Raw genomic sequence first — 21415 nt, 5'->3', positions numbered from 1 at the left:
GAAGTTTGTTTTTTCGTTGTTCGGTTTTTTTTTTTTGTTTTTTTTTGCAATTTGGGAAATAAAATGGGAAAAGTAGGAAAATCCCCGAGACTGTGCATATCAAACTAGGCCGGGATTAATAAGAATATGGATATAAACATTTACTTTAATCCCAGAAACAGGCTTAAAATATAATTGCCAATGTTTAAGTTGCAGTAACACCAACTCACAAATATTGTTTTAATCTGAAAAAAGGCCAAAAATTATAATTTTTTTTCTGTTCCTGTAAAGAAAGCCAACATAATACGCAAATTCAGACAGTGACAGCACAGACGTTAGCATTACAGAAACAAATGCTCACAGTTACAGTCTCCCCACCCCCCAGCACCGGTTCACTGAAATGAGTAAACACGATGAAATCAGTGAGGGAGAGATCAAATGAAGGAGTGTTAAATGGAGTGAAAGACTCGACCATCTGCCAGCAGGCACAGAAAAGAGCCTCCATCTATTCCACTAAGCATCAGTAAAGTGTTGTCTTTAATGGGCTGAATCAGCGACAGCGTCAACCTGCTCAACCTGAGGAGCTGCCAGCAAACGGCTGTAAAGCTCCACAAAGACCCAGAGTCATTCTTGGCACATGTTTAAATGTTGGGCCGGGGCGTATCGCAGTCATCCGCTGTGTGATTCTACTCCTGCTGGAACACCTCAACAGTACAAACACAAGAAATCACTTGTTGGGTTCTGTGGAGATGTTCTGAACAGCACCATCAAACCGTCACACCAAACAGTGGAATGAAAACACTGTACAGAAGGCAGAAAAATGAATGGAAGAAGTCAAATTTGGATTAGGAACTTGGTATATTTGTATTATCTCATCTGGAACATTTGGCTAAACTTTATATCCAAAATCAAAGAATCTAACAAGGCAAGAGATTGAAGCAGTATGTCTTACAATCCCTCATTAAGGTTGTGGAAAACCTTTTGCTCATAAAAAGCAGCTTCCACATTTATTAGAAATGTAAAAAATCATCTTTTGTGGCAGATAAAATTAATCTGCTATTACCCTGGTAAAAAAAATAAAAAATACAACCTTTGAAGTGAGAACATTTCCTTAGCAGATTTTAATGTTAGCAAGGTTATATATATCACTGGAGGCGACGTATTGCCAGTGGGACAGAACTCAGTGGTCTCTAACAGTCACAGCGTTACACAGAGAAGGATCTCCAGCTCCTGATTGCATGGCAGCCTCAATCCTGTCAGTCTGCCCTAAAGCAGCTGAGGCTACACTGTAGCTTACCTCCATCAGTGTGTAAATGGGTGAATGACTGACTATTATGTGAAGCACTTCGGGGTCCCCTGGACTAGACAAACTGACCTGAGTGAAGTTGCCCCCCCACCTTCTTCAAATCAGACAAAATTGGAGTCAAACGTTTGTGCTACGTTTGTGCTGGTTTGTGCAGCAAAAACGTAGCACAAACGAAAATTTGTTTGTGTTACATTTGTGCTGGTTGACCTCTATAAACTACTATTCATATCTTTAACAAGCACAAACATAGCCGAGTTGACTGACACCCATTTTGTCTGATTTGAAGAAGGTTGGGGGGCTGCTTGACCTTTTGACCTATACGCTTTCATTAATATCTTCAAAGCCAAAGCAGCACAAACAAATTTTTCTGGATCAGCCAGATTTCTGGGTCCTATCTAACAACCTCACAGATTTGTGAACGTGGCATTGAACTTAATTGCTCCAAGTAAAGTAAAAAGTTCCTTCAAGTTAAAAATGTGTAACTTAAGTTACAACACAGCACAAGTGTGATGACTTTTCAAAACTAACGTTTTGAAAAGAACATTAGTTCTTTTCAAAATTTTAAAGAACTAATGTAAATAACTCCATAGCATGAACTGCAGTCCAAATGCACTTTTTACAGTGCAGAGCCAGGAGACATGTCTTAGTGCTGTCAATCAACTTCATGCTTACTGTCATCATTGGTGGTCATGCTAACTAGCCTTAGCATTCAAAACAGGGTCTGCTGACAGAGAGAAGCTGTAGTGTAGCAGAGAGCAGGGGTGGAGGGTCAAGGAGCAACTCACACAAATGGACATGATTGACAGCAATAAGACCCTCCTCACCCCCTTCCTGACTGTTATTGGTTGTTTCTAGTTATCAATGGGAGGAGACGGAGGAGCTTTTTTTTTTAACAAATTATCTTTCTAATACCATTCTGTAAGAACGTAGTGAATTTGAACAAATATATCACTAAGATATTATTTTCATGAAAGTTACATACTGTAGCTTTAACATGCCTTCTGTTCACCAAAGCTCAGCCTTGGAGCTTCAATCCCCAGCCAAGCTTCTGCCTATAGAGCATCCATCCACTGCTCCTCAGACTAGCAGCAGCAGCTGTTAGCAAACACCTGGTGGAGCTGCTGAGCTTATCATACAAGCTACAATAGTCCTAATAATAGTTGTCACAGGCATCAATTAACAGCATAGAGAAGCATAGTTATGATAATGTGGAAAGGCTAGAAGACTTAAAAAAACGGAGGTCAATTTCAAGGTGTCAAATATGGCTGTGATGTCAAATTTCTTTTAAGTCTTTTAATATATGCAGTATTTTCATAGCTGAAGAGGTTTTTAAAGCCTGATTTTGGTTACAGAACCTCCTGAAAAAACAGCTACCATACTGACATACCTAACTGTTGTTGTGGGAATACATGGTGAGCCAACATGCCAGTCAGCTGCATGTCTCTGTCAGTGAGATTTCTATTCAACTTCCTTGCCATCCTCACTGAAGAATGTATAAGAGGAATGTTGCTATGCGTTACATTCCTGTCTTCTATAGATCACAAAATGAGGTGCATGTATTCGAATAATTAGTGGTGCAGACAAAATATGCCAACAGAGTTATTTTAAAAACTAGTGTTTTTTGGGAATAAAGTTGCTAATTATGCTCCCACGATACAAGATGAACTATTTCTTCCATATTTGTACCCGGTGTGCTAACAATGCTGACAACTGAAGAGCTGTCAGTTTTCACTAAACTTAATTATGAGGGACAAATGCTCCCCGATTCTGGGTTTGTGGGCATCACTTTACCTTTGATATATGAGAATGTCAGTGAGTCAGGCTCCTTCATCTAACTGGGCCTAATGTAATATAAAGGAGCACTTCAGCAGCGGTCAGGGTGAGGTCACCCTGCCTGGCGTTGGATTACAGCCGTCCTGCTAACAAATACAGTCAATGGGGCAGGAAGGGTTAATGGTGAAGTGCCGTTTCCACTGGGTTTCACCCAGGACCAACCAGTTCAGGCGCAGACATCAGATCAGTTTGAGTGGAGCTGCAGTGACTCTCGCATGCTCTCACCACTCTGCTGATGGCCGTTAATTACAGCAGCAGGGACTGTTACGACTACGTCCCCGCATGTTAATTTGGTCAGGCAGCAGAGACACTAATAGCTTTTATGCAGCTGATTAGTAAACAACAGCACATCTGTGTGACATTAACGCTCCTCGAGGTGCTTCTGCTCAGGTTGGTGCTGGCCTGTGGCTGAACTAAACATTAGTCTGCCTCCTGTAGGCTCAGTCTGAGGCTGGAAGGGGAAGATAAAGTGAAAGAGTTCAGTTAAATTGGGTGAATAGGTTAAATAGGTTACATTCCATGTTTGTATAGAATATTTTTTAGTGTTCAGTGTTCTATTAAAAAGTTACGTTAGTGTTATATCAAAATAGGAAATTATGTGTTATTAGAGGGGGTCATAAGTATTTGCAGATTTTAGTTAGCTGTAGGCGGCTACCACCATGAGTACCAGATGCCTACTTTCTATATTAATATTACAGGTCAGAAAATCACACCAAGTCCTAGTGACCAGGACCACTTTAGGATATAAAACCTTTGCAGAGTGCTGCNTTCAACCCCCTTCAAATAAAGTGTTACCCAATTATTTAATTGGTGGTGCCTTTTTTTGGTCAAAACCTGTTTTGGCAAAAAAAAAACATCTTAATTCATTGTCTTAGGAAAGTGGCAATATTTGATTGTTGTTTTTCTGGATCCTGAGCTGGATCTGATAAACTCTAATGGAGGTTTTAAACAGGACAGTCCGGGAGACTTGGTTCGCTTTCACACTGCACTGTCAAACAATCCAAATTCTTTGGGGAACCTGCTCACTCACCTGGCCTGTGGGGGCGCTGCACCAAGAACCACTGAAGGAAACAACATGAAAACCTCTGAAGAAAACATAAGCCTAAGTCCTTCCTTATAAAATGTAAAAAAAAATAAAATAAAAAAATGAAGTGGCATGAGAGTTTGGCGGCTGTAGAATTTTTCTTTTGTTTTTGGCAAATGTGTCAAACAAACATTCCTCAACAATAGGCTGAGCACAAGCTAATTAGCGGGTGCTAGACACATGCATTTGTCTTGGTTGTATTTACCCAAAATGCCCTGCATTATAGTTTATAGTCAGCTTGGTTTCAAACTCAATCAGAGTTCTACCAGAGGTCACTGTTTTCAGCTGCATCAGAATTTGACTGCACATTCACACTTCCCCAAGCAAAACCCAACTTTCTAGAGTGCGTTTTAGAGCCAGAGTTTGATTAAAGGAGACTAAATATGGCTAGTGTGAATGCTCCCTAAAAGACTGATTCAGCTGACCTCAACAAGGTCAGCCGAAAATTCTGTTTTCTGAAAATCCAATTTTATTGTTTAGGAAGTTTGTTTTTTCGTTGTTCGGTTTTTTTTTTTTTGTTTTTTTTTGCAATTTGGGAAATAAAATGGGACAAGTNTGAGGACTGGAATTGAGAAGCACTGGACTGTAACAATCCTCATAATGATATGTGGTTCCAATTCACAACATGTCATGTCTGCATAAAGTCACGAACCCTATCAACACGTTGGAAACTCCGTGGCAGGAGTCTCACTGTTAGGTAACAGAGTTGATGGGTGTGAGCACCTCGCTCGACTCTCCTGCAGTAATCTCACATCATCCATGTGACTTGCACGGCTGCTGGCAGCAGGAGAAACACACAGAGCTTCTGTAAATCTGTGGTGTTGAAAGGTATGAGCTGCTGCATGACAGATGGAGCCTGAACTGTCACCTCCCTGCATGACAGAACATCCCAACACCCCCTCCACCACCAAGTTGCCTGGTTCATCACATTATTGCTTCTTCCCATCTGTTAATTTATGTTAGCTCGGTCCTACAGTCCTGCAAACACAAGGCAGTGACTCAGAGCGCTGCACGGTCATACAGGACAGACAGGACAGGCTCGCAGTTTCACCAGCACAGGCTGCCATCCCTGTGTTGTCTAAAGGAGGTGAAAATGAACTAATCACTGTTTAAAGATGACAGAAAAGTAACTTTCTGCTTTTGTATTTGCTGCTGATGGATTCAAACAGTGGAGCGAGCTGAATCATCCTCCTGCCATAGTTTACCTGCTATATGTATGGCAGGTATCCTGCAGATTATTTAGCAAGAAGTTTGCATACTTTTCAGTGATGTTCTAATTATTATTACACACCCATATGTTGTTTGTTGCTATGGTTTCACAATTATTGTTTTTTTTTTCTTTTTCTCCAGGTGTAGAAGTACAGGTACACTGACAGAAAAATGAATTCTTAATCTGTTGGTTCTGTGGTTTTTCTTGGTGTTTGCAGATCTTATCCATCCAGTCTGACTGAGCTTGGCTGTTTCGCAAAGACAAACGAACAAAAATTTCAGTCTGAAGATTTTCACGGCTGCTAGAGACAAACCCCAAAAGGTGATTCTACAAAGTATTAAACATGAAAGAGCTGAATGCATACACACACCACACTTTTCAGATCTTAATTTGTGAAGGTTTGGGAAACCATTTAACATGACATTCCTGTAACCTTAAGTCAATGTGAGCATGCCTGTTGGGACCAGCAGCCTGTGAGCTGTTTACTTCTCTCTCAGAAACCCAACACAGTGGCTACAGAACTCTGTCACAGGATGATCATTAAGATCAGCAGCACAAAACAAGAACCTCTGAACTACCAGAACAGAGAAGCTTCCAAGAACTGATCACATGATAAAGTTTCCAACCCTCAAGATAAAGTTGTAAAATTATACAAATAATGAAAACCAATATCTGTCTTCCTGGTAGGGGTTGGAGGTTGTGTTCACTAAATCCAGGTTGATCACTGACTTAGAGAAACAAACTGGATAAAAAATCCAGGCTCTAGAAGAGAAGCATTACCTTCACGTTGTCTGGGTGGAGACCGCCTGGGTGTTTGTCCATGTACTGACACAGGTCTGTGTGCTGCAACATGAAGACAAGAGCAGTTATCATTTTTATTTCAATCAATTTTACAAAATGCTTTGCTTACTACAGTTGACTTGTCCTGTACTACAGCTGAATACAAAGTTCACTAAAGCAGCAGGAAGTTCAGATTGATCAACAGATTGATCTATATGTTATTTTAACAGCAGCAATGAATGAATTGTAGTTTTTCTGTCTTTAATAGAGGAACTCGGATCAGAATTTGATACCTGTTGATCTCTAAGCAAAGACACTTCATACAGTAATAATACCTGCATTTCTTTTCTTTGCAGGGGACCACAAAACAGGAAGAGTGTTTGTATTTTGTCAAAGTTGACCACATGAACCGACAGAGTCCGGACATGTTTGGCAGGCAGGCAGCGTTTTGGTGCTTTGTGAGCAGATTTATGGATAGAGGAGGCAGTGGTTCGGAAATCACAGAGATATTTACAATCTCCCACTGCTGCTCACACCAAAGGAGCCTGCTGAATAATTCACATGCAGACATGCCTGTCCATCTCCCACAAAGCCATGCACCACATCTCTGTTTTCATCTTTCCCCTTTTTATTTCCATTATCTCCATCTCTCTGTAATACTCGCCACTGATTTAACCCATCGGTTTTCTGTCCTCGCATTATGCCCTCCTGCCGTCACTCTCCATTAGCTTTTAGAAAAATCTATAATGTGTTTTTCTACATCCTTATGAGCCGAACTTGACATTAACTTAAAGTTTTCCACCAACAATAAAACTCACCCCTAGCAGTCAGTCTGCTGCATATGGGAAGGATTTACTGTTTTGAACAGAAGATAAGAGAAGATCCAACAGGATCAATAATCTATATATAACTTATATAAACCTATATAAAAAGAATTTTCTGAGTTCTACTCATATCTCACAAGCAGAACCAGATTATAAACCGCATCAGACCACTCCATTTACCTCACCCTTGCTGAAAAGCTGAGTAAGACGGAGGAGGGATCCGGATCTGCTCTTCCCCTCACAAGCTGAGGATCAAAGATTCATCTGAATAGAAATGCAGCCCTGCAATGGAGCAATGACCTGCCTAGGGCGGACCCCGCCCCCTACCCAGTGACTGCTGAAGAGAGCCCCCCACCCACCCAACAACACACACCTTTATTACTTTAGTAAAACCTGAAAAAAATCCATGGAGCTTTTGTTTTTAAAGGCCTGTGAACCAAGTAAGTGTTTACCAGTTAAAATATTCACAGCTCGTGTTTCAGAAAAATGGATATGAAAACCTGAAAAGTCTGACAGAGCAAAAAATAAATATAGATACTCATCAGAACTATAGTTTCCCTGAAGTCAGACTTTTAATCTACATTTGGAGCTCTGTGGTCCACCCATCACACAGCTGGGGTCAGAGTTCAAACTCACCACATACTCAAACACCAGAGTCAGGGTTTCCTTGGTGTGGATGATGTCATGGAGGAGCACGATGTTGGCATGTTTCAGTCCTTTCAGAAGAGACGCTGCAAGGAGAGAGCAGCAGAATTAGAGACATAATACGATGTGTTACAGTAGATGATGCAGCCAGATAACCAGCTGCTCTATGATCATTAGCTGGACTGTTGGAGCGCTTCAGTACCTGCAGGGATTAGGGAAGGATTACAACATACACAGAAAACAAAGGCTGGATTCAGCTTCAGAGGTTCTCACACTCACTTTTTAACACATTTATGAAGTAAGAGGTGTTTCTAATCAGCAGTGAGGAGATTCTCTGGAGGGATGCTTCATTTACCAACTGGATTTATGCTTCATACAAGAGTTGGACATGGAAATGTTTTCCTCAGTTCAAATATTTGTAATGTCATAAAGTTGACATAAAACCCCAGTAATCCTTCTGCCAGCACATCATTAAACTGATGAAGGCAGAGATCATCTGGAGCCAAAGTGACTTGGATCATATCAGTTCTACAGTGCAGTGGGTGGGACAGAACTTTAGCAGTTATTTTTAATGTTTAGTTTTCTTTTGCTATTTAAGTAAAATACAATGTCAATGAACATATTTGTTCATTTGTCTTACTGCCAGGAGGTATTACATTTCTTTGGGAGCAGCTGTTCTGTGTTTAGGTGAAAATAGATACAGTGTTCTACTGGCAGCAACCACAGAACAGAAAACTGACAACAAAAAACAAAGATTCTTTAGAAACATGGCCACCTAATTATCCACATTACCCTACTTAAATTATGAATAAAGTTTACCTTCTTTTTTCTCCAACATTAATTTGTTCCACCCAAAGGATTTAGTTCAACTTTGTCTTTCACTCCCATGACCACAGGTCTATAAAATACACTTTCTTCAGTCATTATCTGCAGACCTCCAAACTCAATGTATTTTTAGCCTAGTTTCTAGTGTATATATCTTAGTTATAAATCTTACATATAGGAGCTTGTTTTAAGTCAATAATTCCTTACAAAAGTACTGGTTCAACTGGCAGATAATGTCAATTATAACATCTGAAAAATCTCTTGCTATAAGTGAAATTATCTGCCAATGGAATAAGTACATTTTCATCAATATTAAGGATTTTTTAACTTACAGCAAGCTCTTGAAGAGTTACTTAGAAGTTTGTTTTCTTATTTCAGGTCTTCTAAAATATTTCCACTAGAATCTAGACTAAATACCTGTTAGGTTTTGCATTTCTGCAGTGCAAACTTATGAAAAGCAACAATGAAATTTGTTAGTTGCAAAAAAAAACTTAATATCACTCAAACTTGTGTGGATAAAGGCAGACAAGGGAAAATTATAACATCATATTTAATAGTGCTGCTTTGATTCTGTCTATTTCTGTTTCCTGATTTAAAGAGAAGCAGGAGAAGGATTTGTGTTGTTTTGTCTCTATAGTCTTACCTTAACTGTTCTGAGGTCAGTGATTATTGATCTCTGATCATCTATTTGAACTGGCAAAGGATCAATGAAATAAGAAGTTTTCACTTGTTTCCTTGTTTACAAAAGCTCTACTGTACTGACTGAACATCAGCAAAGACTTCGAAGCCTCAATAACTGAGATACAGTTCAGTTAAACAGCAGTAAAAGGAATCTGTTTTATTTGGACCAAATATTAGAGCAACATAAGCTTGGTTTATATCCACAGGACTAAGTGGGTTTTCAGACGGTTACCAATAGGATTAATGTTTAAGTTCTGTTTCAAAGGCACATGGAAGCTTTGATGGACAGATCGTTGGAAAGTTGCCTGGTGCCAGAGTCTCATGAATGCATTCATCCTAGAGGAGAAGCTAAAGGTTGTTCAAAATAATAGAAGCAGATCAAAGACAGAACTATGTGTGGATCTGCAGCCTGATACCTCCAGGATCCTGTCACCAGCTTGTGGAGACGTGCCCAGCCTAGGGTGGATACATGGACACACACACACACACACGCGCACATGCCCACCCGCACGCGCGCACACACACACACATATGGATGGAGTAGTTTACAGAGGGGTAATGCTGGTCACATATCTGCGCTGTGCGCTTCTTACTCAGAAAGTGCTGAATTAGTCCAATTTCAAAGCACCCATCTGATCTGTTCTCAGGGAGAGTTGAGCCTCTGTATGATAGAAGCGTCTTCTCATCTCAGGTTCATTTCCATATGAGCGCGTCATGTGGAGCAGAGGCTTTTACTTTCAGCAAAGTCAGGAAAGTCAGGAACTTCTGGGGCGTTTTTTTTTTTGTTTTGTTTTGTTTTTACAGAACCTAATTACTGAGAACTTTCTGAACGAATCAGACTTTTTCTAGTGTGCATATCCAGTGTGAGGGCTAAAACTAACCACTTACATGGACTACACCAGCTGATGCTGAGAGGCCCCTCCTCCACCAGACCATCCACTGCTGTGGTAGAGTTCAGAATGTGAATTAAACAGAAGCTTCAAAGCAGTTATTGGCTTTAAAACCAAACACTGTCACTCTGAAACTTGTGTGAGAATGTAACTGGAGCAGACTGGAAATAAAGATGACACGCAGCCCATACATGTCACTACTGAACACAAGGGTGACACGTGAGGACATATTTGTTACTAGAATAAAAAATAACCTAGTTAAATCGACTGTACTGAACTTTACTGTGTAAAAATTTACAACCCCAAATCATAGGAGTTAAAAAGGAGACTTCATGATGCAGAGCAGAACCAAAGAGCAAGAAGAGAAAGACGAAGTTCAAATGATGTTTTCTATTGATCAAAACGGGTAATGATCATATCCATCCCTGACCTCCTGCCTGGTCAACTGGTTTTTTTGCCTCCAAATCTGAGCCATTTGATTTGAGTATCGGCATATTGCATATTGGCTCACATGATTCAAAACTAGCAAGGTAAAAGTGGTTAAAAATACTTGCAACTACTGAAACATGTGCCAAATTAACTCCACCACCACTAGCTCAGCACATTGGATAGGTTTAGTTTAATCTTTTTGTGATGCATCGCTGTCTCCCTCCCTTGGTGAGCCATTTGTTCTGAGTGCTGTTTATTGGCCATGTTGTGATTTGTTGCTGTAGTTGCTGCTGTTGTGGTTTGCCTTCTTGCTAGAGTATAACAATCATATTAAAAATAAAGCACATAAAAATAAATATTTGAAACAATTATAACTACAAGTAAACATTATGAAATTACATAATAATTACAATTTAATAAAGTAAATACTTTGGCTGGATTAAATCAGTTCTATTATAGATGCTCAGAATGTGGGTCTCCCCTCTGCTCTGCTGCAGGCTGCTGTCAGTCAGACCGACCGCCTGCACGCGCCTGGTGTGTGTGAGGGGCTCTGCAGCTCTCAGAACTCGTTGTAACTGCAGCATTATCAGGGCTTTCCCATTTTAACCCCGGTCTTCAATAATCCTGAGAAAGTTTCTAGATTTGTCTGTAGTTGCTTTTTCTTTTTTCAAAGAAAAAGAAAATTCATTGGAGGCATCAGAAAAGTTGCTAAATACAACTATGAAAACCTTAAACTATAAACTACAGCACAATTCCTGTTTTAACTCATACAGCAGTGTATTTAAAATCATCAAATACTATTCTAATTTTACTTTCTATGCTTTTGAGAATGAAAATCCAAACACTTCAATTAAACATTACTGTGTCATTAAAGATTGTAAACGAGTAAACTTTTAATTTTTCAGACTTTGTTACCAGCTGCCCTGTAGACGGCTGGAGGAACATTCCGCTTACCCTCCTATGAGCAGGAAGTGAACTGGGATTCAGATTTTTTTTCCACTTACCCTCCCTTATGGCTGTGAAGGGTGTTCCTTCCTCCTCCTGCAGACGGATCACTTTCAGAGCCACCAGCTTCCCGTTCACCCTGATGACAGCACAAAGAACAAAGTGCCATAATCTGCTGGATTTTCTTCATTATGTAGAAAAACAAGAAATTTCAAAGTCAGCAAAGTCTGAGAACAGAGAGAGGAGAGTTAAGTCAATGAAAAGTAATTTAGCAGCACTGGAGTGAGACTTGGGTACAAGGGCGCAGCACTACAGCTGAATGAAGCTCACCAATCAAAAGAGACACGAAATAACATCATCAGGAAGAAGATTAGAGGCTGCAGAGGTTTGTGCGTTTACAGCACCGGAACTTTTCATTTCTCGCAATTTAATTAGAAAAACCTAGGAGAAAAGCACTGAACCATTAAAAGAGGGGGAAAAAATGTCCATTCTCTGGTAATTAAAATACAGAAATCTGCACTATGTGTGGGATTTTACATTAAAACCAGGATCTGCAACTGTGATAAGCTTTTCATCGACTTTTGATTCAATTACAGCAGCGGTATCCAAACTTAAACACATCATTGAATGCATGGGTGAAGGGAAAACAGGAGAAAAATGTGAACAGTGCTTACTTGCTCTTTCCCTTGTAAACTGTTGCATATGAGCCCTCGCCCAGCTTCTCCAGCTTCTCATATGAGTCTGCCTTTCCAAACTTGGGGCTTGTGGGCTGAGTGAAAAAAGGAGAGACAGAACATATTATTTAAATGGATGAATTCAGGAAAGAAGAGAAGAAACACCTCTGGGATTTAAAAAAAAGACATTGCAAGAGTTATTAAAATCCAAAGGTTCCACACTGCATCATCAGGAAGGCGTCACTGGGAGGGGAAGTCTACTTAGCAAACTTTCTGAGAAGAGCCTCTTTTAAAGTTCCAATGAGCCTGTAACTTTCAGACACTTTTCACTGATTGATGGTGATAACTGCAGCTGTACGGCAATAAGAACTTGAGATGAACAGCTTGAAATCGATCTGGTAAAAATCAGACACAAGCAGAATGTAAACATTAACACATTACTCACTGAAACCAGGTAATCACCAGATGAGCTTCCAGAAGGAATGGTCTGACTTATGCATGAAGATCTACGGAACCCCCTAGTGGATATGGGTGGCGCTTTTTTTATTTTTGAATTAGATCGGAAAACTATTGCATAAATATTAGTGTGCTCTCGCAATAAATCAAATTTCAGCAGCACAGCAGTTCAAAGTTCTTTACATCATGAAAATATAAAAAAATCATAAACACATCATATAACCTCCTGACTACCAGGAAAAAAAAAGGTCCAATCACCTTTTTTTTATTCCACAATCTTTGAAAGGTAATTAGAATACTGAAAACATTTTTTTATTTTTGGGGGGGGGGAGTTTTTATTTTTGAAATATGTGTCCACTCCAGTGGACATCGGAACCCCATACATTTGAAATTGAACCTTGATGGCAACCAGTTTGTCCCAAAGAAAATATCCAAACAACATAAGAATGAATTTCACATTGACAAAACTGTCCATCATCACAGTTATTTTGCTTTCCTGTGCCTAATTGCTATGATACTTCAAAAAGCAATTTCCCTTCTGGGAAACACAAAGGAACACTTTGCACTTTGTGCACATCACATATGTTTTGCTTGTGCAGCCAGGTCTGCAACACCTTGACGCAAGTGTTTTGTCCACCATCTCTTTCAGATGGATGGCACCGTAGTGTCTCAGAGCTGCATTTGGCTGTGGTTTCCACTTTTGGCGTGGAGGAGTGTAGTCATCTTCACTGTCACTTCCGATTCCTGTTTGGGCCCCGAATAATCAACTCCTCACCAAGGAACAGTTTGAAGCTAAGCAACTTCAGTGGTTTCTTCCCCAGAAACTGGCAGTCACTCTTATACTGAAGCCATGAGTTGGTGATTGCCAGGTCAAAAAAGTGGAAAACTGCACGCACTGTCAATTTCCGAGGGTGAGAAGCCATCCTGTAGAAACTCAACATTCGGTTAACCAAGTCCACGTCACCTATGTTGGTGTTGTACTCAGCAATTGCCAGTGGCCTTGACACCTGGACAAATCTTTTGTCTTTCTTGGACCATCTTCTGCATGTGTCCTGAGGTTCAATGCCATAGGCAGAGGATGCCATGACAACTGGCTTGTTGTCCAACCATCTTATGACAGCAACTTCAGGAGGGTTTCGTCTGACAACCATCTCTGATTCACCTCTGTCATTTCCTCCTGTAACTTGGAAGGTATTCTTACCTTGGTAGACTACAAAGTCCAAGACCAGACCAGTTGGTGCAGCCAAGACAAACACTTTCAATCCAGTTGGATGTGGTTTGCCTGGTATATACTGGCGCACTGGGCATCGACCAGTAAATGGAACCATTTGTTCATCAATGCACAATTTCCCTGTTCTAGGCAGACTCAAACATCCTTGTCATACTTTGGTCAAGAGTACAGTTGTGAAAACCAGTGACAGGCATTACATTTTGTCAAGTGTCATATTCAAAATCATTAATGCTCATCTGATGTGTTGGTCACTGTTCCATTAATTATGGTTAAAAGTCTTGATTTAAAGGAACTCTGTGTTTCAGCTGTTTTGCACTTTTCTGGAAGTTTGTTAAAGATTTGAGGTGCATAGAAGCTGAATGCTGCTCAAATGACTTTTTAGTCACTTTACATCTTTCTTTTTATGAACAACAATGTTTCAGGAACAATGTATGCTTTTTAGGCTTATTTAGCATACTTCCACCATGCATTATTAACGAGTATTTAAGCAGTTTCCATGTATGTGCCTTTAAAAGCCCTAAACCGAGTTCAGCATAATGTCTCTTCCATCCACATCCATAGCTGGGCTGCAGGCGCCCCGTTCCCACCAGATGCCCCGCTTCCACCTTATGCCCCTCCCCTCTTGTTATCTCTCTGCTCTCTGCAGCGCTAATAAGCTCAGCATTTCTCAGAGCTTTTCTAAACAAATTACATTTTCTCCAGGGATCAAGCAGGAAGTGAAACTCTATCTGTACACTAAACTCAAAAAATAGGATGTTCACGTCCAGCAAACCTCTCCTCTCCTTCAGATTAACTATAAAGCATTCCCTTTTTTGTTCCAAAGTGTAGTGAAGACAGATCCTGAATTTGAAGAAGGCAAACCTGCTTTTCTAGCCAAACAAACCAAATATTACTGAAACAGAAAATGATACACTGAATAATAATTCTTGCACAACAAAATTCTATATTATCCCACAGGTCAAACTACATAAAAGTACAACATTAGCTTACAATAGATTTTTCAAGGTTTTCAAGTTGACTGGAACAAAATTAACAGTTGAAATCAAAAATCCAGCAAAAAACAATGAAAATTTCTCCCGTTTCATTCAAGTACATTTGTTATTATGTTCTTTGCTTATTTTGCCATTTTTGATGAGTTTGTTGACAACTGTTTGGATTTCTTGCTATAGCTCTTAGAAAATACTTCTGTGTAAAACCTGGTTGTGGAAGTGCCCCATAAATACATTCTGATCAATCGACAACAATTTTACTGAGGTACTTATGAAATGTTGGTTGAAATTCAAACATGATGAACCTCCTGAACAGAACACCTGTGTAGGGCACAATTTACAGATTTTCATAATCTGGCTGAAACAATTCATTTGTGTCTCTGGCAGGGACTCTGATAGGAAATCAATCAACCTTCATGTCTGTCCCATTAAGTCTTGTTTGTGTTCATATTTATTAGGTCGTTCATACTGGGAGCTAAATTAAAAAAGGAACCCTATATGAAAGCAGAAAATCTAATTTGCATGATTAGGAAATGCTTGTTTCAATTAAGCTCAGGAGGAAAACAGCATGCTATAAATTGGTTATAGACAAAAGAATAACAGATCAGCTAAAGCTGAGAGAAATCAAACAAAACTGGTGATCAGCTGATTCAAATTAAAACCAACACAGATTCAGAATGCATGTTGATGTTTGCGTGACGGAGGAGCCGTCACGAGCCGGGACCTAATTATGAGACCGTGTCAGCATGCGAGCACGCCCACACACACATACACAATCGTTAACTTACTTTTTGTTGCAGCTTAAACTGACGCGGTTCATCGTGGGTGTACACGCGGTGTTCCTGCTTCAGTTAACACATCCATCCCAACCTCTTGTTTTCAGTTCCAAACATTTTCACATTTTCCCGGTTCTATTTTCAAGTACGGTTGTTTCCGGATTGTGGCGCGCCAGGAGGAAGTCATGTGATGACGTAGTGATGTCATCGGATCGGAACGTACCGAGTGTTTTTTTTATTAAATTGAGTATTATATTTTGATCACAAGTATTTATATAGCTATATATATATATAATTTTATTTTTTTCCCTTGGTATTATTTATTATTACTTTGTTTACTTTAAGAGTTTACTTGAGTTAGAAGTAATTGTTTAGTTGTTTTTGCTTGCTTGTTTTTATTGCTGTGGGCAGAGCCTGTGGCTTTAAAAGCAGGGCTATGTTCCACTTTGAGTCAGTCTGTGGGTAGACATACTGAAGGTGATGGACTTTTGCATTTAAAGGTACTGCTGTTTGTTTGATTTTAACCTGTCTGGGACATCCTTTGTACATGATCTGCACCTCTCCAAGTTGTTCACCTGAAGAAAAGCTTAATAAATTTCACTAAAGAGATCTCTGGCCCTGGGCAGTCATTTTTGTTAGTCCAAGTCATAAGAGAACCCTGTCACAGTTTGGAATTATATAAGGCAGTGGTTCCCAAACTTTTTCTTCTGCAGTTAAACTCTAATCTCATTTTAAATAGAACACAACTGTCCAGCAGTCATAACCAACAAATTCTTGAAGTAGTTATTGCAACATTTTGAGAAAACAACTTTCAGCTTTCACCAGATAGAAACGTTTGCTTCCCGCTGCTCTTCAGAGATGCAGTGAACTTCACATTAAGGGCTGACAAAGCCTGGGAAGCTTATATATTACATTTCTCTTTGACATGTTACAACTGTAGTTAAGAAAGAGCTTTTTGGATAAACCTTATCAAAACCTAGCTGTCTTTAGTGCATCCACCGTGGAGTCCAGGTGTTGCATGTCAGTGTACTTTGGGAGGAACATGTTTGCCTTTCTTCATTCTTTAAACCACAAAACTGAAGGCATGTTCCCTAATCATTCATCTTGAAAGCCTGTGCCTGCTGAGCCATCACCACACACTCCCCACAGAGTAATAATCAAGGCAGAGTGTGTCCACGTCTTGGCATACACCTGTTATACATGCAATCACAACATGTTGGCTTTGTCCTGCAAAGGATGCAGAGCTCACAGAAAGGGTTTGAAAAACAACGCAGCATTAAGTAATAATAATTACACTTAAAAACCAAGTCTTCATGGGCTGCTCTTCACTCAAAATTTCAGATTTTTGTTCATATTTTAAATCTATTGTTTTATAACTGATGTGTTTTAAGGGAACGTCTAAAGCACTCTAGAGCTACATGATGGAAAAGTCTGAAGAAATCAGCCAAAATACTAAGGAGGGAATTTTTGATCTCCAAAACTCTAAAATCTGAAAGAGGGGGATGCAGGGCAACCTGGCCTCCTCCGCCATCCCATAATGAGCAGAGGATGATGCTGAAGCCACTGTACGTCCCGAGCTGACAGGAAAGAACACAGTCCGGAAAGATGGCATGGCATCATCAGGCAAAAAGTTAAAAATGGACACAAACTTGTCTTCCAAATGACAACGACCCTCTGGAAATCAAATCACCAAATTATGTACAAAGTGTCCTAAGGACAACAAACACAATGTTCTGGAGTGGCCATCAGAAAATCTTGTTCTCAATTCCACAGGACATTTGTGAGCAAAAGTGAAAAGGTGTGTGTGTGAGCAAGGAGACCAACAAACCTGACCTGCTTTCACCAGTTCTGTCCGGAGGAACGGATTTCCCACATAAACTGAGGAAATGGTTGGAAACCTCAGAGATTTCAAGAAAGTTAAAATGATTCTCTGAGATGTTTTGGGAGTCCTAACTGACATAAACAGGAAATGAAACGTTATGTGTCTTCCTTTGCTGTTTATGTAAACATCTGGCTTTAACTGTGTGCAAATCATATACAAGTACTTGAGTGAATATGAAGGAGTTCATTGCAAGCTTTGCTTTGCTTGTTGTGGCAGTACAAGATGGGACTGAGTCCAACAGAGGACCATGGTGATAATTGTTCTATATTTAAATAGTTTGTTGAAGGGCAAATACAAAATGACTAATTGTGAACAAAAGAAAAGCCTCCCAAAAGCAAAAAGCTGTGTTTCCATGGCAACACCTTCATTACTGTTGACTGCTCTCCCGCCCATTGTTGATCAAACAGAAGTGACTGCTCATCGGCAGCATTCCAGATGGTGTTCTCTCTTTTCTCTTGTTCCTGCGAGGACGGTGGAAATTGTGGACCTGGCAGCAGAGTACGATCACTTCTCGTTTTTAATGCAGGGGAATACTCATCTCAAATATATCCTAATTACACTAAATACACTGTAAAAAAAAAGTCAGTAAATTTACGGTAAAACACGGTAAAAGACCAACAGTTTTTGACCGTCATATCCAAAAACATTTCATTATCGTAGAAATTACATGGAACTACCATAAGTCGAAACTGCAAAGGAAGTCAGTAAATTTATGGTAGAAAATTGTGAAATACCAACAGTTACTGACCGTAATATCCAAAATATTTTGTTACTGTAGAAAATACATGGAATTACAGTAAGTAAACACTGCAAAAAAAAAATCCGTAAATCTATGGTAAAAAATGGTAAAATACCAACAGTTACTGACTCCAAAGCATTATATTACCGTAGAAAATACATGGAATTATCATAACTCAATAAACATATATCCTAAGTAAGTTTGACAGTCATGAATGTAGAAAATACAGAAAGATATTGTAAAGATATAAGTAATTGTAAAGTTCATAGAAAAATATTGTAATATTGCCAGCAGTTAATTACCCTAAACTTAACAGTACTAATCAGCCAAAATTACAAATTTTGCTGATATTTATATCTACAATGTAAATCCGTAAACGAGACTGCAAAAGTCATTTTTACAAAGAACAAAATGCTGGTGTGATATTTTGGTTTCTTTTTTAATAATGCCTTTAACACACCAAACTGAAATCTCAACAGTAGACCAGGCATCGATCTGGCGACCCACTGATTGCAAAGCAAACTCCTACAGCCAACGCCACCATCATTTATGAGAGTATTTGATTAAATGATGCATTTGAGATTAATTTTATGCTGACCATAGATTTCTTATACATTAAGAGAACTGTATGTTAGCCCCTCTTGTTTGGATGAAGCTGAAGTTGGTTTCCATTTGCTGCTTCCAATTTGTTAAATGGCTAAAGGGCAATTCCACCTAATTTTTCACTACCATCAGCATCTTTAATTTACTCTAGCTAAAACGCTACAACAGTTAGACTCTTCAAATCTGGACTAGATTATTCTCAACTCATATCTGAATATTTAAAGCCAAGTGTGGGATTTGTGAAACCTTTATCTGATTTGTGAAACTTCAATAAAGAACAATTCTAGTGTTATCCAAAATCATACAAGTTGTGAAGTCGCCCTTCATTGAAGTTTCACAAATCCCACACTTGGTTTTAAATATTGTGCTATTAGGAGAGAATAGTCTAGAGAGTTTTTCATTTTGTTATTGTGATAAATAGCATGGTTTACAGTAAATGGAGACTGTAATTTGTCATGTAAACAAATAATTATATAGTTTGTATTGCTGCTTGATCCTTCAGCATCAGCAGCAAGATTCTTTTATGAACTCTGTTCCTGTAGTTGAGCGTGGCTCAGGATACTGTGGTGTCCTGAACTCAACACAGTAAAGTCACAGTGCGCTAGCTAAAGCTGCTAACTAGCAGGTGCTAGCTCATGGTGCTGAGAGCCCAGTAGGCCTTGTCCTTGTCAGGATGCGGCTCCTGTCTTTGAAATCAAGTTTCTGCTATTTTTGCGCGTTCAGGAGGAGGAGAAGGAAACATCTCTGCATCACAGGTAAAGCGTAAATGTGAATTTTGTAGCCTCTTCCCATAACTAATCAATTTGACCGTCTTATCTGTACATAGAGAAACTATAACTTATTATTTTGAGTCACTGATATGTTAACTGACAGAATTTTGAGAGCTGAACTAAGGATTTTTCAAGCAAACAAATGCTATTTTTACTGTTTCTACAAATTGTTTTGAGAAATGCGTTTACTGTTTTGTAAATGCCAACAATGACTTGAGAAATGCACCAAAAGTGACTGAGAAAAACTAACGTAGCATAAATTGTCTCAGGTGTTTGTATACGTTTGTATACATTTGTAAACGTTTTATACATTTGCCTGTATGAAAAGTGTTCACATTTACAGCTTTGTTTCTGCTAGCTTGCAGGAATTGTAACTTACATAAATGGTTGAAGACAACTTATTGGGCTTCATGAGACTCGGATAAATGGTGAGTATCTATTTCATAAATTGCCTAAAACAGTTATATTTAACTTTTAAAGTCAATTTGTGTTTTGAAAGTTGGACGTAAGATTGTTTAACATGTTACAAGGGTTCTCTCTCGTTTGGGGGCATACATTTGAAAAAAGAAGAAAAGGATTGCTGCTCCAAGACAGAGCTTTGTATAAACACCTGTTGACAACAAACAAAGGTTTAAGAACTACTGACTTTTCAGTCAGAAATGATCACACCGCCTGGTTGTCTCCACCAGTCTCCATATGAAAGTCAACAAAGGTGAAACAAACATTTAAGCGAATGGTGCATTTATGTGATGTTCATGTAGTGCATCTTTCTAACTTTTTCTTTGTTTGTTTTCCAGCAGAGAGGAAACACCCGATCGACAACATGCGAGTCTCAATTTCAACCTGTGACTGGGAAGACTACAACCATCCTGAGCAAAGTCTGAACTCAGTGACTTGTTACTCTCAACCCAGAACAAGAATCGTTTTATCACTGGTTTTTCTTCTACAATAGGTTATCTCTTATGTGGACACATGCTGTTTTTTTGTTTGTTTGTTTTGTTTTCCAGATCTCAGTAATACCGTGAGGAAACTGGACAGAAAATAGAATCGTTTTTTTTAACTGAATTTTTAAATAGAAATTGTTTCTTTAAGTGGATTACTCATAATCTGTATTTTTTGTTTAATTTGAATAAATATTCTTTATAACTTTCTGTATAGAAATGCTGACAAGTTACACTTCCTTGTGTGTTGTACTGTAATTTTTATAGTAAAATTCTGGTAAGAACAGCGACCGGTAATTTACCATAAAATATTTGGGTTTTTTTTACAATAATATGTCAATATATCAAACAGTCTGGCCATGTTTTTCACTTATGTAGATATTATGCCTCAGGCAGTATGACCGTATACTACGGCAAAAGCACATTTTAATTTTTTTATTTTACTATATTTTAGGAAATACGGTATTTTACCGTATCTTAAAAATACGGTAAAATACTGGCAGTTTTGGTTGCCAGAATTTTACCGCATTCTTAAAAAACGGTAAAGTACTGCATTTCCAAAATACGGTAAAATAATGGCAGTTTTGGTTGCCAGAATTTTACCGCATTCTTAGAAAACGGTAAAATACTGCATTTTAAAAATACGGGAAAAAAAAAAACTAGCAGTTTTGGTTGCCAGTATTTTACCGTATTTTTAAAATACGGTAAAATACTGCAATTTCAAAATACAGTAAAAAACTGGCAGTTTTGGTTGCCAGAATTTTACCGTGTTTTCAGAATACGGTAAAAAACTGACAGTTTCGGTTGCCAATATTTTACCGTATTTTGAAAATATGGTAAAAAACTGGCAGTTTTGGTTGCCAGAATTTTACCGTATGAAGACGGTAAAATTCTGGCAACCACGGCTGCCAGTTTTTTACCGT

The 21415-nt window shown here is 38.9% G+C and overlaps 1 protein-coding gene across 4 annotated transcripts in view; it reads right to left on the bottom strand.

The window, feature by feature from the left end:
- Window positions 1-21415, bottom strand: part of cdk14 (cyclin dependent kinase 14) — a 172033-nt gene that overhangs the window by 91806 nt on the left and 58812 nt on the right. For all 4 annotated transcript variants that reach the window (XM_007550414.2, XM_016670637.1, XM_016670638.1 and 1 more), the window contains 4 exons: window positions 12106-12200; window positions 11491-11570; window positions 7653-7747; window positions 6193-6255 (listed from right to left, as the gene is read on the bottom strand). In XM_007550414.2, the coding sequence (XP_007550476.1) occupies window positions 6193-6255; window positions 7653-7747; window positions 11491-11570; window positions 12106-12200 (333 nt within the window). The remainder of the gene's footprint in view (window positions 1-6192; window positions 6256-7652; window positions 7748-11490; window positions 11571-12105; window positions 12201-21415) is intronic.

This window comes from Poecilia formosa, unplaced genomic scaffold (genome assembly GCF_000485575.1).
Source record: "Poecilia formosa unplaced genomic scaffold, Poecilia_formosa-5.1.2 Scaffold36, whole genome shotgun sequence".
Classification (NCBI taxonomy): Eukaryota; Metazoa; Chordata; class Actinopteri; order Cyprinodontiformes; family Poeciliidae; genus Poecilia; species Poecilia formosa.
Note: the sequence above shows the minus strand (reverse complement) of the source record. Positions and strands in the feature narration are given on the sequence as shown.